The 16,618-nt window shown below is 42.8% G+C and overlaps 1 protein-coding gene across 1 annotated transcript; it reads right to left on the bottom strand.

Moving 5' to 3' along the window:
- Positions 1 to 1,375: 1,375 nt before the first annotated feature.
- On the bottom strand, positions 1,376 to 5,630 carry LOC147886771 (pentatricopeptide repeat-containing protein At3g16610-like). Its single transcript, XM_087395571.1, has one exon. The coding sequence runs from the start codon at positions 5,140 to 5,142 to the stop codon at positions 1,996 to 1,998; it is 3,147 nt and encodes a 1,048-aa protein (XP_087251697.1). The 5' UTR covers positions 5,143 to 5,630; the 3' UTR covers positions 1,376 to 1,995.
- Positions 5,631 to 16,618: the final 10,988 nt, after the last annotated feature.

Below are 16,618 nucleotides of genomic sequence, written 5' to 3' on the forward strand. Positions count from 1 at the left end.
GCAAACCATGTACAATTCTAGTTACAGTGTTATATTGACTCAGTATGGACCAAGTACTCCGATAGTGTGTGCCGAAGCATGAGCAAAATGCCGTATTACAAAAAGCACATGAAGGGGTTTCTGGAGGTCAGTTTTTGGATGAAATCCTAGCTAAAAAGATCTTTCAAGCAAGTTTATAAACCAGTGAATGGATTTCACCTGAAGACATATGTTGAAATCTGAGGTGATCCGACATAGTTAATCATTGTCGGATCTAATGTTGGAATAAAATATAAGCAAATTCGCCAGAATTTTTTAATAGCAAGTCTCACATGTGTTCATTTTAGTCTTCAGTGTGCATGTTCCAAGAATCCATCAAATTTCATAAGTATTGTATGTCCTGTATTCTGAGCTCTGTGTGTAAGCTTTTAGTCTCAAACTTCATCATTTGAAAATGTGAGACGCCATTCAACTTTCTTCTGTTGATGAACAATCCGAGGAAGGAGACACAAGAAGTGCATCATCAAGCCTTCTCCTGTTGCGTGAAACCAAAGCTTTGTCGGCAGTGATGGGAAAGTGCAAGGTCATGTTTTCAGAAAGGAAGTGAAATCAAAGTGACTAGGTGCATTGCAAGGAAGAAAATGTTGTGGAGTCCACCAACCACAACCACTATTCAAAAAGGTTGGCAATAGAAACTTTCACTCAGTTTCAAGACTTCCAGCATCATCTAGATGACCAGATTCCACAAAATATTATTTGTCTACAAAAGATTGTATGACTATCATATGTTACCATGGTGGCAATATGCATTGATTCTGCATGCTACAGAGCAGTTTAGTCAGTTGCACGACAATAAAGGCTATTTGATGCCATATATGCCATTCATAGCAGAATCGATTGCAAAAGTTTTTAAATTACCTTTGGATCCGAAAGCGCCAATGCAAACAGAGGTCACAGGTGTTCAGATGAAGTAATGGCCAATGAATTTAGTAGGTCAATGCACACAAAAGGATATTTTATGAAACGAAGATGCTCTAGTTCAACCATGCATAGCATAGTTTCCTTCTTATTCACGTAGAAATTGGTTTGTCCCATGGTATTCAACACTTTACTGAAATGTTCTCTATGCTCAGCAAGGCTTTTGCTATAAACCAATATATCATCAATAAAAAACAATACAAACCTTCACATATACGGGTGTAGTAAATAATGCATCAACATGGTGAATGTAGCTAGAGCATTGATAAGTTCAAATTGCATTACCAAAAACTCAAAGCGACCCAAACTGCTTCGTGGTAATAATGTTCAACCCTCAATAGTCAATACACAACAAAAAGGTACCCACATGTATTACTGGCAAAAGTTTGTCCCCATGGGATTAGCTCATCCTGTTCAGACACCAACCGCGTCTCGGCAAAACTCCACAATTTGCATCGACCTGGCCATACTTTTACCGACGCGTCGGTTTTGATACCAAAATATTAAGATCAAGCTCAATTGAAACAAAATAGCACACATAGGTGTCCAAGACCTGTTCTCCACCCAGCCATCTACAACCTGCACACACGCTCAAAAAGTAGATCTTCCCAGCTTGGGTCTACTAAAAATCAACATAACGTTTTGTGCATAATGCAGCATGCATCCTCAAACCCCTAGAAGACTCCTTACTAAGCCTGGCCACTTGCTAGGTACTAACTCATGTGCATTTACAACATGAGGCCCTCTTAGGTACTCAACTGATATATTGGCCACATTCTCACCCTAGGCACATGACTAACAAATTAAACTGCATTTATGCGTGCAGACGTCCATAGGGCCTTGTAGTCATCTCAGAACCCATCATCAAAGACCTTTACAAACAAATCCCTGACCGAACTGTTTCAACACAAAAAAACAACCAACTATTTACATTCAATACATTACCAACGGTCTCTCTAAACATTTCCTCTCTCCAATCCATCCAAGGTCCTGTTACCTTCCAACTGGAAGGTAACACAAATGTTACGGCCTACTTCTCTACATCCTCACATAATGTGGCCCCCTCTCCTCATATGAACTGGTTCTCAAGACCAAATCTAGATTTGGCATATGCCCTAGCTCCTTCATGCGTGAACCCAAGATTTCTAGCATTGCCAAAATTTCATTACTTCGGTTGTTACCCACTACAAACTCATGCACCATATTGTCCACTTCTATCATAGCAGTTGCAGGTTTTTTCTTTGCTCCTGCATGTTCCCTCAGCTCCTCTATCAGAAAGGCATCATCCCACCTGCCAGCACATGCATAGATGTTTGCAAAAAGCACATATGAAGCAGAAAATTCTGGATTCTTTTGGACAAGCTGCTGAAAGCATCTCAGTCCTAATTCTGCTGCCCCATACATTTTGCAGCCAGTCAGCAAAGCTGTCCATGTTTCTTCAGATGGAGGACACTGCATAGTTTCAAGAAAATTCTCTGCCTCATACAAATGTCCTGACCGTGCAAGAAGATCGACAATGCAAGTGAAGTGATCAATTATCGGTGCAATGCCATATTCTTGCTTCATTTGTGTGAATAACTCCTGGCCCTTGAATACCATGTTTGTATGGCTGCATGCAGTAAGAAGACACGTAAATGTAACAGCATCTGGCTTCACGCCCTGTTCTTGCATGTCCCTAAAACATTTTACAGCCATGTCACCCTGATGATTTATTCCATATCCCTTAATCATTGCATTCCATGACACAACATTCCGAAGTGACAGGTTATCAAAGACTTCCCCTGCCTCAGAAAGTGAGCCACATTTAGCATACATGTCGACCAACGTGCTACCAACAAAAAGATTTCTTTCAAGCCCCTTTTGAGAGATCGCAGCATGTATATCTCTGCCCTTGCCTATGGCTCCTATGTTGCCACAAGCTTTTAAGGTGCAAACAAATATGATAGCATCTGTAGATACACCCTCCAGTTGCATCTGTTCAAAACACTTCACTGCTTCTAGGCCAGGACCATGCTCAGCATACCCTGAAATTAGTGCAGCCCATGACACAACGTTATGAACGGGCAACTTGTTAAAAACTTCACGTGCATCAGGAAGTGAGTCAGATTGGGCGTACATGTCAACAAGAGTGTTGCCAATAAAAGGATCACTTTCAAAGCCCCTACGTGATATCTCAGCATGTATTTCTCGGCCCTTGCCGAGGGCTCTTATCCTGGCACAAGTTTTCAAAATGCAGAGGAACGTGATAGCATTTGGGGAGATGCCCTCGTGTTGCATCTGTTCAAAAAAAATTAGAGTTTCCTGATCAGGTTCATGTTCAGCATATCCAGCGATTAATGCATCCCATGACGCGACATTTTGAACTGGTAACTTGTCAAAGACTTCCCGTGCCTCTAAAAAAGAGCCGCATTTGGCATACATGTCGACCAAAGTGTTGCCAAGAAGAGAATCTCTTTCAAATCCCTTTTGTGCAATCTCAGCATGTATTTCTCGACCCTTGTCTATTGCCCCTATGCTGCCACAAGCTTTCAAGACACACAGGTATGTGATAGTATTTGGAGAAATGCCCTCCACCTGCATCTGGTCAAAACACTTCAGCCCTTCCTCACCAGATCCATGTTCAGTATATCCTGCAATTAGCGCAGCCCATGACACAACGTCTTGAACTGGCAGCTGGTCAAAGACTTTCTGCGCATCTAAAAGTGAGCCGCACTTGCAATAAAAGTCAACCAATGTGCTACCGACAAAAATATCTCTGTCAAATCCCTTCCTTACAATGTCAGCATGTAGTTCTTGGCCTTTGTCTATGGTGCCTATGCTGCCACAAGCCTTCACGGCACAAACAAAAGTCGTAGGATTTGGAGAGATGCCGTCCAGTTGCATCTGTTGGAAGCATTCCAGTGCTGCTTGAACGGGTCCATGTTCAGCATATCCTGCAACTATTGCAGCCCATGACACACTATTTCGCCTGGGCAATCTGTGAAAAACTTCCTGTGCCTCTTCAAGTGAGCCACATTTGGCATACATGTCAATTAAACTGCTGCTAATAAAATCATTTCTTTCAACCCCTTTTAGTATGATCTCAGCATGAATTTCTCGGCCCTCACCTATGGCTCCTGCACTGCCGCAAGCTTTCAGGGCACAAACGAATGTAATAGCATCTGGAGAAATGCCCTCAAGCTGCATTTGTTCAAAACAATTCAGTGCTTCCCGACCAAGTCCATGTTCAGCATACCCTGCAATTAGTGCAGCCCATGCCACCACGTCTCGACCTGGTAGAGTTTCAAAGGTTTTCTGTGCCTCTGAAAGTGAACCACATTTGGCATACATGTCCACCAAAGTGCTGCCAACAAAGAGATCTCTGTCGTATCCATTTCGTACAATTCCAGTATGTATTTCTCGGCCCTGGCCTACAGTTCGTATGCTGCCACACACTTTCAAAGCACAAACAAACGTAACAGCACTTGGAGAGATGCCCTCCGTTTGCATCTGTTCAAAGCATTTCAATGCTTCCTGACCAGGTCCACATTCAACATATCCTGCAATGAGTGCAGCCCATGACACAACATTTCGAACTGGCAGCTTGTCAAAGACTTCCCGAGCCTCTGCAATTGAGCCACATTTGGCATACATGTTGACCAAAGTACTGCCAACAAAAGTATCTTTTTCAAACCTATTTAGGGCTATCTCAACATGAACCCCCCGGCCTCTTACCAGATCTTTAAGCACAGTACAAGCCTTTAATAGGGTCATAAGCGTATAGCCACTAATATATGCACTATCCTCTCGCATTTTATAATAAAGATTGAGAGCATGTTGCGTTTGCCTACATTCCATGTACCCTAACATGAGAGAAGTCCATGAATGCTCATTCTGACGAACCAACTTGTTGAAAACCTGTTCGGCATCGCACAAACTTCTACATTCCACAAACATTGGTACAATATAGTTTCCCACGGTACTATGAGCTTCCAAACCATTATTCCCAATGTGTGCATGCACACGCTTGGCACACGCTAGACGTTTCCTTTTTTTACACTCCTGCAAGGTGCAGATGAAATTCTCAATAGAAGGCTGTTCAACTATCCGGTCTAAAATACTGAGTGTGTGCTCTAAGGTCAGATTGCTGCCCTTTCGCAATCGTGCATCCACTTGTACTGCAGACCCAAAGCTGGCCTTGCACATGTTACCGGAAAATGCGACCTCACAAACGTCTGGGAAATCTAAGAGCGTCTGTTTCTTATTTGCATGGCACAAGATGCTTTAGCCCCCATTGCTTCCCTGGCTTTTCGCCATCCAAGACTGCTCTTTTCCAAGCATATCGTTCAAGAAACTTGGGTTGTTCAGCTGTCTATACACAGTGACTCCTGAGCACCTAAATTTGGAATCACCGAGGTGAGACTAAGAGGAGGTCCCCATGGAGCGCAAATGCTCAGCCAATGGAATCTGCATTCCAGTAGCCGGCTGGAAAGATGCCTCCCCCTTTCCAGTTCGTTTTCTCTCCCCATGCCTATATTTGGACGGAAAGCTGCGCAGCTGAATACCAATTGCCAGGGAGTGCTGCAACCCACGCACTGGAATGAGTCTAAATCTCTGTCTCACGGGGCAGGTTCCACAGTTCCGCTCCATGGGGACCCACCTGGAGACTCGAATTTACCGAAATTTTCTGTTCTACCGCTGGTTTCCAACTCATTTTGCCCAAGTCCCAGCTGTTACTTAGTTTCTTCTCTGTTGTCCCACCACTGTGAAATACTCTTGCCTTGTCTACCATGCAAGATCGCGCGAGACTGAATTTTAAAGACATGGGAGGCATAATGCCGCAGGGCCCAAGATGATGCATTTCCAGTTGTTCGAGACTCGAGGCAAAAATTGGCGTAAAATCGAACCCTTCCCTCGCGCTCGCCAGTCCGACAGTGGTTGGGTTTCTCATACCCGAGAACCTCGTCCCTCGTCTGTGGTATGTCCATGTGTTCGTCCATAGGCCCAGGATTTGCTCCAGCCCTTCGCCACGAAAGGTCCCCCTCACGCAAGTTCCCCTTCCGTTTGACGGGCCCTGGCTGCATGCCACCCATACACTAGATCAACTAATGAGTGTAGGAATAGCAGGCACCTTCATGCTGTCACCACGCAAGACTGCAGATAGATGTTGACAGCTCTATTTAATTAGCGTCCCACAACAATCGGCAGCCGAGGCAGCTCAGAGGCTTTTCCCACGATCGGCCAGGCGCCCAGAGACCTGGCAAAGCGTAAGTTCCCACGCATATGGATTTCTGGAGATTGGTGTAGCCCCGTAATGCTAGGTTGGAGAACGAAATTTTTGCTCTCCAACTTGGCATACAAATGCTCGATTTCATCACCTTGAATCAAGGGGCTCATCGTGGGAACAAAGCGTGCATAGGCAGGCACAAGCATATCTCAGCAAAAATGCCGACGCCTCTGAGCAGCAGCTCGCTCACATCAGTTGAGGTGCTGATTTAACTTCGAAAGTTCCTTTGCCCGCTGCATCAATCTTCAACTGCTAAATTCATGTTCTAATCACTAGCTCACTCTCCATCCCTTCCGTCTAAGTTTCTGCAAATTTCCTAAGGCTAAATCAGAATGTTAAAAAGGTTTCTACAGGGAGGAAAGTGCCACATTCTCAGTCATCTCCCCCACGTGGAGAGCTTAGGGAGGGCTTCCGTAATTTAAGCATGGTTAACTATTTTGACGTGGACAATATCAAATTTACAATGAATTTAAAGACAATCTTGTCGTGCCTAGTGTCCGAGCTTGTGGATGGGTGTGTGTCTAGTGTGTGTGAGTTAACCACGGCACTGGACCCTTGCCGATAGGTCCGTTGTTGCTAGCGATGACAGCCACTATATTGTTGGTTTATTGTCTTCTTGATGCAGACTAGCTTTTTGCTTACACATCAACCCTTTGCAAAAAACAATACACGCATGACAATATTAACGACACAGTTATCGAAGACTAGCTCTTGTGCATTTCTCTATCACAAGGGAATGCACTTCCTGAGGGCAAGACTCCTATGACAACATTCAAAGATTTTGTGAATCTTTGGAGAGGCATCACTAGAGAGCCACAACTAGAGAAACATCACTAGAGGTCCAGCCTTCATCAGTCACAGTAGAGACAATGAGGGAAGGAACATTTTGCTCTAGAACACAATCTCCAACAACAGTGTCATCCGGAATACCACTAGAGGGAGCGGCACTAGCAGTGTTACTAAAGGCAAAAGTCTTTGGATGTTCTGTGTCATTTGTAAGAGTCGTGTCTGCGATTAGGAAACTGATCAAATTAAGAATAAGACACAAAATAGAAGTCTAAATTAGAATCCATCGTGAAGCAGTGTTCCAATACCATCGGCTATGTGTTGAGGAAGAAGATAAGTCTTGCAAATAAGCGAAGATTTAGATATTGGATATGGTCGCAAGAGAGAAATGAAATGGAATATACCTGCCTAGAGGTTTTTGCAATTTCATACTCTTGCATTGTGTTGCTTCAGAACTTGTCCATTCTCCTGCACATTTCCATCATCGTCGTAAGGATTCGATAGTAGGTCGTGTGCAACCTAAACTTGGAAGTCATAAGTACAATCATATCGTTGGAATGCGTCAAGAGTTTTATGACAATCAACGAGCATTTCTACCTCTGTTGGTATGTTACACATCATGAGATAACTTTCCAATGGATAGAATTTCTCGTTGAGCTTTATTACGTGCAAGAAAAAAAGTTCCAAAAGATTGTTGAATTCACATAGATCCACTTTCTTGATTAGAATTGTGCAGTCGATTCCTCTTGATTTTCTCCATCGGTCAATTCTGTATCATGCCCATTCATCTTTCATGACTACTATAATTGCCTCCTTTTGTAACTCTACGGTGACCATGTCGATCTAAGAACAAAACACCTTTGATTTTGTCACCCGGGTTGAAGGACCTACAAAAAGAGATTGGACATCCATGATAGTAGTGTGAACAGGGGGGTTGGATGTGGAGGGGCTTGGATCTAGATTGGTGGAGGGGGCTAGATTTATAGGGCAGATCTCGAAGGAAGGGATGTTAGCCATGCTGGGAGGGAGATGAAGCTGAGCGACGGAGGAGAAGATGAATGAGTGACTAACGTGTTAGTTAAGTGGTAGCTGGCATGGGGGTTTGGAGGCTTGGTATGTTGTATGGAGTATTGTCACTAGTACACATGTTCGAGGTTTAATTGTGGTTGAGAAGCTAATCAATCGAAGGTCGACTTGTAGTGGTTTTTTAAATCAAGATGCTTATTTCCCTTTATGAAAGGGCAAAGATCGGACGATGAAGATTAAATCTCTATAGACCCCAGACCTTTATGGTATGTGAGGATTTCTACAATCTACTTTATGCTCGTGACTCCATTGCTTAAAGGCCTGGTTCTTGAGGACCTGGTCATTTTGTAAACATGTAAGGTAGTAGATTAGTTAATGAAAGGGGAAAAGAATTCTAAATTTAGAGACCTATAGGCCATTTATGGATCGAAGGGGGCTTTAAAAATACTTATCTAATATAACTATGGTATGTACATGTTGGAGGGGACTGTTAAATTAACACTATATTTGGACTCTAGTAAAGTCCCAAAAATGATGAATATTGTCATAATGCAGTTTTTCTAGCAAATTTTATTTAGTGAAATAACCAAATACTAGATAAGCTTACAAAAATCCTTCTATGATTAACCAAATAGTTACACTTTGGTCCACACCACATAATTTTGAACCATAGTCCTAAGAGTATCAAGATGACTTGTTCTCTTGGAGAGATGGTGTTCATATATACGTTCTTGGTGTAAAAATACACCATTTAAGTGCAGGCCTTTTTCAATTGCAATTTGATGCCCACTCATTTCAACTAACTTCATGATGAAGGAGGGGCTTGCCCCTACTATATATATGTATATATACATATAATAAAATTTGATATATATTATAAAATTTTCCAAAAATCAACCCAAAAAAATTTAAAATTTTCTAAAGTTCAACTGGCCAAATCGCGTTTTTGTGTAAATCTCCCATTCCGGGCATTTTTGCCCTTTTTCGGGCCTCCAGGTTTTGGCTGCTCCGGCTGCGCTGGCGATGTCAGAATCATCAAATACTGCACAGAAAATCATGGATTTTATATATGCATTTAATGTGAATCCTGAGTACTAAACTAACATGTTTGCAGTAAGTATTCGTATTTTAAGGCATTTCCCATATTTTGAGTGCAACAAAAATAGGTAAATAGTGAATTTCTTAGAGGGCCCCAAAATGAGCTCCCTTCTTTCCTAATGGGAGGAACCGTTAAAGAAGGGAACTGTCTTTGGAAACTTTCTTGGTGGGATAAATGTGCACTGACAAATTGAGAGTATATATTTGGATGGTGGCTCAATTGTGTATTTCTCATGGCAAGTATGGACAACAAACTCCAGAGGAGGATATTGGTAATGCTTTGTCTCATAAAACATGACCTCAACTGCTCAAAGAAAAAAGTGTATTTGGATATCCTCTTAGAGTAGGTAGAGGATGTGGTCAAGATCTTCCAGTTGGCATGTGATGCAAAATACGCAAAGAGAATAGACATTGTGGTGCACAATTGAACACAGAATGATGCAAGAGGGGGTTTCCAGTGAGCTCTTGAAAATGCATGTGGAGAAGAGGGGCCCAAGGGTATCACCGTGTGTATCCATTCCTTTGTGAAGGAATTCTCATTTGCTGTAATATTTGTTTGGAAGAATAGCAAGGATTAATGCATGTGGAGAACCTTAGAAGGATGCAAGGAGGCCATCTAGTAGACAAAAATTAGTGCCATTCCACTAGTTTGCTTGGGGGATGTTGTTGTAGTCTTCTTGTGCACCGTTGAGTCTAAGTTGGCTTGGTAATTGTAGTGTCAATACTGAAACAAAAGGGGTGATGTTGATAAGGTAGATGGTAGCATTATGAGATGATAGGGGCATTCTTGTACATATGCAGAACCCTAGGCAATTAAGGTGGTTGGCTGCAAAACCAAGGCAACAAATGTTGGTAGATGCAAGTTTTGAAAATGCTATGCAGAATGTTGTTTTCTTAAGGAAGGCAAGACATTACAATAGTTTGGTGGTGTGTACGGTTAGGGATAGCATTCACGTAACAGATAGGTAAGTTTATGTCAAAAGAAATGCCAATAGACATCAAATGTGCATAATTGGTGTCAAATCTAGACATCAAATGTGCATAATTGGTGTTAGATCTAGTGCAACATGTTCGTAGGGTGCATATGTTGTTGCTATTGTACCTTGGAGACTGTGTATACAACTCTTTTCACATTGCTATCAACATGACTCCATGTCAGGCAGATTATGGATGCACCCGATACTATCAACCAAATTTTGTACTTCAACATCAAGGAGCCTTAGCTAATCCCAAGCATGTTCCATTACAAAACATTTGGACTCAAAAAGGGGACTTGTGAGAAGCCATTGGGTTGGTGACATGGAAGGATAAGGTGAAATAAAACTAAGTAAAATATTGGATAGTGGAGGGCAATATAATATTGGAAATGGCCTGAACTTTCTATCTCTTATTCAAATGCCCAAAGTTTTATATGTAGGCCTCCCACTTGCTATCTCCACTCTCTAATCACGTGTTTAAACAGTAATCAAATTGAAAAAGCTAGTTTCCCAACCAAACTTGCACCATTTGTCCTAAAACCAAATCCTCCCATCCCACTACCACACTCCTCTCATTCTCTCTCATTCATCTTCCCTCTCCCTCATTTCTAAGCTCCATTTCGAATTTCTCTTGCTCCAATCCTATTTTCAAATCTATTCATTTCTTTTGAGTGGGAAGATTCTCTCTCTGTTCTCCCTATCATGGGATGGAATCTCATACCAAAATCTCATCCTTTCCCTTCTTCACTTGCATTTCCCTCCCATTACACCCTCATTCTTTCAAAACTTTCAAGATTTTTGAAGGATATTTACTCGACTTCTTGCTCTACCTTAGGCACCTTTCATTCAAATCTTGTCAATTCTTATCTAATCTAAGATTCTGTTGTGATCTCAAATCATTTTTGTGAAGAAACTGTTAGATATCAATGCTCCACTCTCGTGTAACTACGCGGGAACCAGCTAACTCTACTTGTAAGCCCTCCATATGAGGAGAAGGCATTTGAGTAGCTCGGTTATCCCGTAGGTCCTAGTTTGGACACCAGATGGGGGCCATGTGTGGCCTGATGGCTGGACAACTTCAGATAGAGTTGGCACACTGCCAATTAAGCTACATGCAAGTGTGGGAAGGCATCCCATGACTGATCGCATTGAGGGTAGATGGAGCATTCCCAGGGCAACCCACTCTCGGGTTGCGAGGCCCGTTTGGAGCCCCAGATGATCCCGGATGGCTTTGGGCCAAACGGTGTCCGTAGGTCAGTTGCTCTATTTTGCGCCACAGTTCTAACGTGTGGTCGGTGGCCTATTTCGGGACCGACCTCCAGTCGGCCATTTTGGGCCGACTGGGTCGGTCTCCCAATTGGGTCTAACCGACTATGACTAGTGGCTATATAAGAGCAAGCCCGTGAAGCCCATATTCATCATTGGCTACAGCAACCCTGATTCCTTAGCATCTAGCCTCCGTCCTCTATTGTTTCCAGCATGCCATCGAAGCTTCTCACACAGGAGTGCATGGCTGGGAGGCAGCGCCATCTATTGTATCAGTTTTATAGTAATCAAATTTTTGATTCTCCATACTATTAGCTTTTCTCTCTTGCATACGAGATCCTATTATCTGTTGAGCACAGACATTGTATTGTTTTCTTACATGGTATCAGAGCTTGGGCTCTAGCAAGAAGATTTGGTAGTGTGTTTCTGTTTGCAAGCAGATTGTGAGAGATGGCCCAGCCCGCAAGATTGCGAATCCCACCGTTCAGCGAAAGCGAAAAGTTGGATGGCACTAACTATCCACTCTGGAAGTTCAAGATGAAGACCATCCTAAGCGCATACGAGCTTTGGGATACTGCTATTGGGGTGGATGTGAAGCTAGTTGCGAGATCAAATCCAACCAATGCAGGACAACATATAGTACCAACTGCAGATGAGATTCTCATGTGGACAAGAAGAAATGCAGATGCGCTGTGTTCTATTGTCTGCAGTGTAAGTGATTTTGTCATGGCGTTAATTCAACATGTCACCACAGCAGAGGAGGCATGGATGGTCTTGAAAAATCAGTATGAGACCACGAATAAGACGCAAATTCAGAATCTGGAGACTCAACTCGCGAACGAGAAACTGTTTGAGTCTGAAACGGCAGAGAAGTTCATCACCAGGGTAAAGAATCTGCACGATCAGATGACTGCGATTGGCATCACCATCACCAGCGAGAATCTAGCATGAAGGTGCATACGGATTCTCCTACCAAAGTACGATGGTCTTGTTACGGCGTTGAATACGCAGAACAGAAATCCGCCCCTCAACTTTGAGGATTTCAGCGCAATGCTTCTGGAGGAGGAGATGCATCAAAAGACGAGGACTGGAGAAGATTCGGCTTTCTCGACTGGATTAAAGAAAGGTAAGGGTAAGGACTCTGGTAACCCATCTTCTTCTGATGATAAAAAGAGAAACAAGAAGATCAAGTGCTTCTATTACAACAAGGCAGGGCACAAGCAGAATGAGTGCCGGAAGAAGATTGCAGATGAGAAGAACAGAGTAAAGAAAGAGTCCAGCAACAGTGCGTAGGCAATACCAATAGAGTTGTTCATAGCAATTGAGGAGATTTGCACGGAGGCAGTTCATGTACCTACAGATGAACCTTGGATTATTGACAGTGGTGCATCGTGTCACATGACCAGTCGGAAGGATTGGTATACCTCTCTACATCCGGTAGGGAATGACATCTTGGTAGCAGTCGGCAATGATGCAAAATGTCCAGCAAAAGGAAAAGGTACGATTGATCTCAAGTCAGATGGAGTTGTAAAATAGTTGTCTGATGTTCTTTATGTGCCAGATATCAAGAGGAACTTGTTGTCCGTTTCTGCGATCACGGATTGGGACCTCAAAGTTCACTTCGATAAGAATGGCGCACAAATTTTAGATCTTCAAGGGCAGGTCATTGGTAAAGGTACACGGTGCAACAACATCTATGAAGTCTCAGCTTTCAGTGCTCGAGCCGATGTGAGCAACACTAAGCTGTGGCATGAGAGGTTTGGTCATCTAAACCTTAATACTTTAAAGGAGATGCATAAAAGTGGAATGATTGCAGACCTACCAGAAATTACAGATCTGCCCGATGTATGTGAAGCTTGCATGATGGGCAAGCAGCATCGACAGCCCTTTCCTAAAGAGGCCAATAGGGCAAAGGCTCCTTTAGAGCTTGTTCACACGGACCTCTACAGAAAGATGGAGATGGAAGCTTTGGGTAGTTCCTACTACTTCATGACCTAATCGACGACTACAGTAGAAGGATATGGATATACTTCCTGAAGACTAAAGATGAGGCTTTTAATAAGTTCGAAGAATGGCATGTAATGGTCGAGAAAGAAACAGGGAGGAAGGTGAAGAAGTTGAGATCAACAGACAGAGGTGGTGAGTTCACATCAAGTGAATTCGAAAGTTACTGCAAAAGTCACGAGATCAAGAGGCAAAAACCCCTGCCACATACATCACAGCAAAATGGAGTGCAAGATGCGCATCATTTGCGAAATGGGCAGGAGTATGATGAAAGGGAAAAATTTGCCAAAGTCTTTTTGGGCTGAAGCATGTAACACGGCAGTTTACATTCTGAATCGTAGCTACACGAAGGCTGTGAATGGCCGGGATGACTCTACTGTAGGCCTTTTCTGGTAAGAAACCTTCAACTGCACATTTTAGAGTTTTCGGATGTGACTGTTTTGTGCATGTCCCTAATGCTAACAGTTTCAAATGGGAACCGAAGAGCCGGAACTGTATTTTCTTGGGCTACAGTGAAGAGGCGAAGGGTTACCGTCTCTATAATCCTGTTACCAAGAAGGTAATAGTAAGTCGCGATGTGGTCTTCTCAGAACAGTCGCAACAATTGGAGGAGAATGCTTCCTTCCCAGACAACCAGGACTAGGATATCCATCCAGTACAACCACCAACAACAGACCAAACTCCCCCAATGGTGCTTGGGAGGATTCAAGATAAAGAAGAGGAAGAAGAGCCTGTAGAACCACAATGGCAATGGCCATTCCCGAAGTGGGTAAAGTAGCTTTTGGATGGCAGAGAACCTCCAACCATTGAGGAGGAACCATCCAAACACCGCTGGTCCAAGAGATTAGAGGAGCAAAGAAGGGCGCATGAACACTTGGTCAACTATGCTTTGATGACAGAGGTGATCCGTGCTGAAGAACCCGTGTCTTGGAGAGGCATAGGGTGATGATACGTGGATGGAGGCTATGCAGTCGGAGTATGGCTCCATAATGAAGAACAACACTTGGGACCTTGTGGATCGACCACCAAAACGCAAGGTAATCGGCACCAAGTGGGTGTACAAGACCAAGTACAAGTCCGACGGCACGTTGGATAAGTACAAGGCTCGGCTCGTGGCAAAAGGATTTGCACAAGTACATGGTTTTGATTACTCTTTGATTATCAAGATACTTTTGCTCCCACAGCTCGAGTAACCACAATTCGCAGTGTTTTGGCTTTAGTAGCACAGGAAAGTTGGCCTGTGTTTCAGATGGATGTAAAATCTGCCTTTCTGAATGGAGATCTCAAGGAGGAGGTATACGTGGAACAATCATCAGGTTTTGTGATCCCCGATTCAGAAGGTAAAGTATGTCAACTGAAGAAGGCACTTTACGAGCTGAAACAAGCCCCACAAGCGTGGTACCAGTGAATTGATGCCTACTTTCAGCAAAACGGGTTTAGGAGGAGCCCATCTGATGCAAATTTGTATATCTACAGAGAAGGAGGCAGGTGTATGATCGTGATCCTTTATGTGGACGACCTTGTCATAACAAGGAACCATGAAGAGAAGATCTCACAGACAAAGCAGTTGCTAGGAAGAGAGTTTGAAATGACAGACCTCGGATTGATGCATTTCTGTTTGGGGATTGAAGTTTGGCAAGAGTCAAAACAAATCTTCATCTCACAGCAGAAGTATGCTGGAGAGATATTGAAGGCATTTGGCATGGCTGAGTGCAAGATAGTTGGCACCCCTATGGAGGTTGACGTGAAGCTCTCAAATGAGGATTCATCACCACTCGTGGACGAAGCAAAGTACAAAAGGCTTGTGGGCAGTTTGATTTACTTGTGCAACACACGGCCGGGACATCAGTTTTGCGACTGGTGTACTAGCAAGTTTTCCAATAAGCCCCGGGAGAACCATTGGAGGGCAGGGATGTGGGTGCTGAAATACATCAAAGACACACTTGATTATGGCATCACCTATACCAAGGGCAACACCTTGACCGAATTTTGTGACTCGGATTGGGCAGGAGACGTGGATAGCAGGAGATCAGTATCTTCTTTAGATGTTGGTTTTGGATGTTTTAGTATAGATTCTAATGGCTTTGGTACAACTCTATGAATATCATCCTCCAATTATAAAAGATCTGGTGGTAATTCATTTTTGCATCTCCCTTGGTATGGAGAGGGTTGAACTATAATTGGAAATTGGCCCTCCATCTGACCAACTCTGTAGTTCTAATAATAGCTGTAAAATTTAAATCTTTTCTCAACTGGTATCCTAGATTAGGCACTTCTATGATATTTGGGTCACATTTTGGACTCCTTCCTCCCCCAGTTTTGATTCATCAAACCAAATCCGTACATCTACTAGTTGCAGTGACTTAGTTCATTTTGGATCCACTCCTATTGGAGTTGAGCTTAAAGTCAGCTATGGTAGGATTTGAAACCATTTCCATCAATTTGTGTGACATGCATCCTTCTACATTGTATCATCCATACTAGCTATCTACTTAAAAAAAGCTTTAGACCTATGAGATATTTTGATGTTGGAACCATCGAGTCACCATTTCTTTTTGGAATTTTTGATTGATTCAATCTTCTTGTAAGAATTAGAAGCTAGTTGCTGGGTCACTCAATAATCAAAATTAATACTTCCAATCAATGATTACATCATTCAAATTGAGAAAATTTGAACATTCTTGTGCAAGAGTCTGCACATCATCTTGCATGATTTGCAAACTACACTATTTTGTGGATGCTATGCCCACTGAAACAAATTCTTCCACCCATGTACTTGATATTCAAAGGCACTATTGGTACCAAATTTGATGGAATCTTCAAACCCATAGGATTGTCTATGTTAATGGGGTTTAAAACTCCAAAAATTGCTTGCTTGAGAAACACTTTCCCTCAAGCATTATGACCACTCAGGTGCAATTGCTTGTACACATAGTTAATGAGGTAACTATTGCAGGAACCGTTCATAGTTGTTGGATGTTTTTCCTTGAATGGTTTATGAAAACCTTGAAGGGATTTGTAAGGCAAAGAGCTAGACCTGAAGCAAGCATGGGAGAGGGATGGCTTGTGCAAGAGTCATTAGTATACATCACAAAGTTTCTTGCATCCATGGATCTCGATATGCCAAATGCTTAGAACATCAAGGAAGATGATCGTGTCATTGCAGAGTTTCCCCAAGGTAAAGGGGTTGAAAGAAAGATGCGTGAAGAGCAAAGAGAGAAATTCAATAAGTTTGGTG

This window comes from Dipteris shenzhenensis, chromosome 24, assembly GCF_047967505.1.
Source record: "Dipteris shenzhenensis isolate YYH24624 ecotype China chromosome 24, Dip_SZ_1.0, whole genome shotgun sequence".
Taxonomy (NCBI): Eukaryota; Viridiplantae; Streptophyta; class Polypodiopsida; order Gleicheniales; family Dipteridaceae; genus Dipteris; species Dipteris shenzhenensis.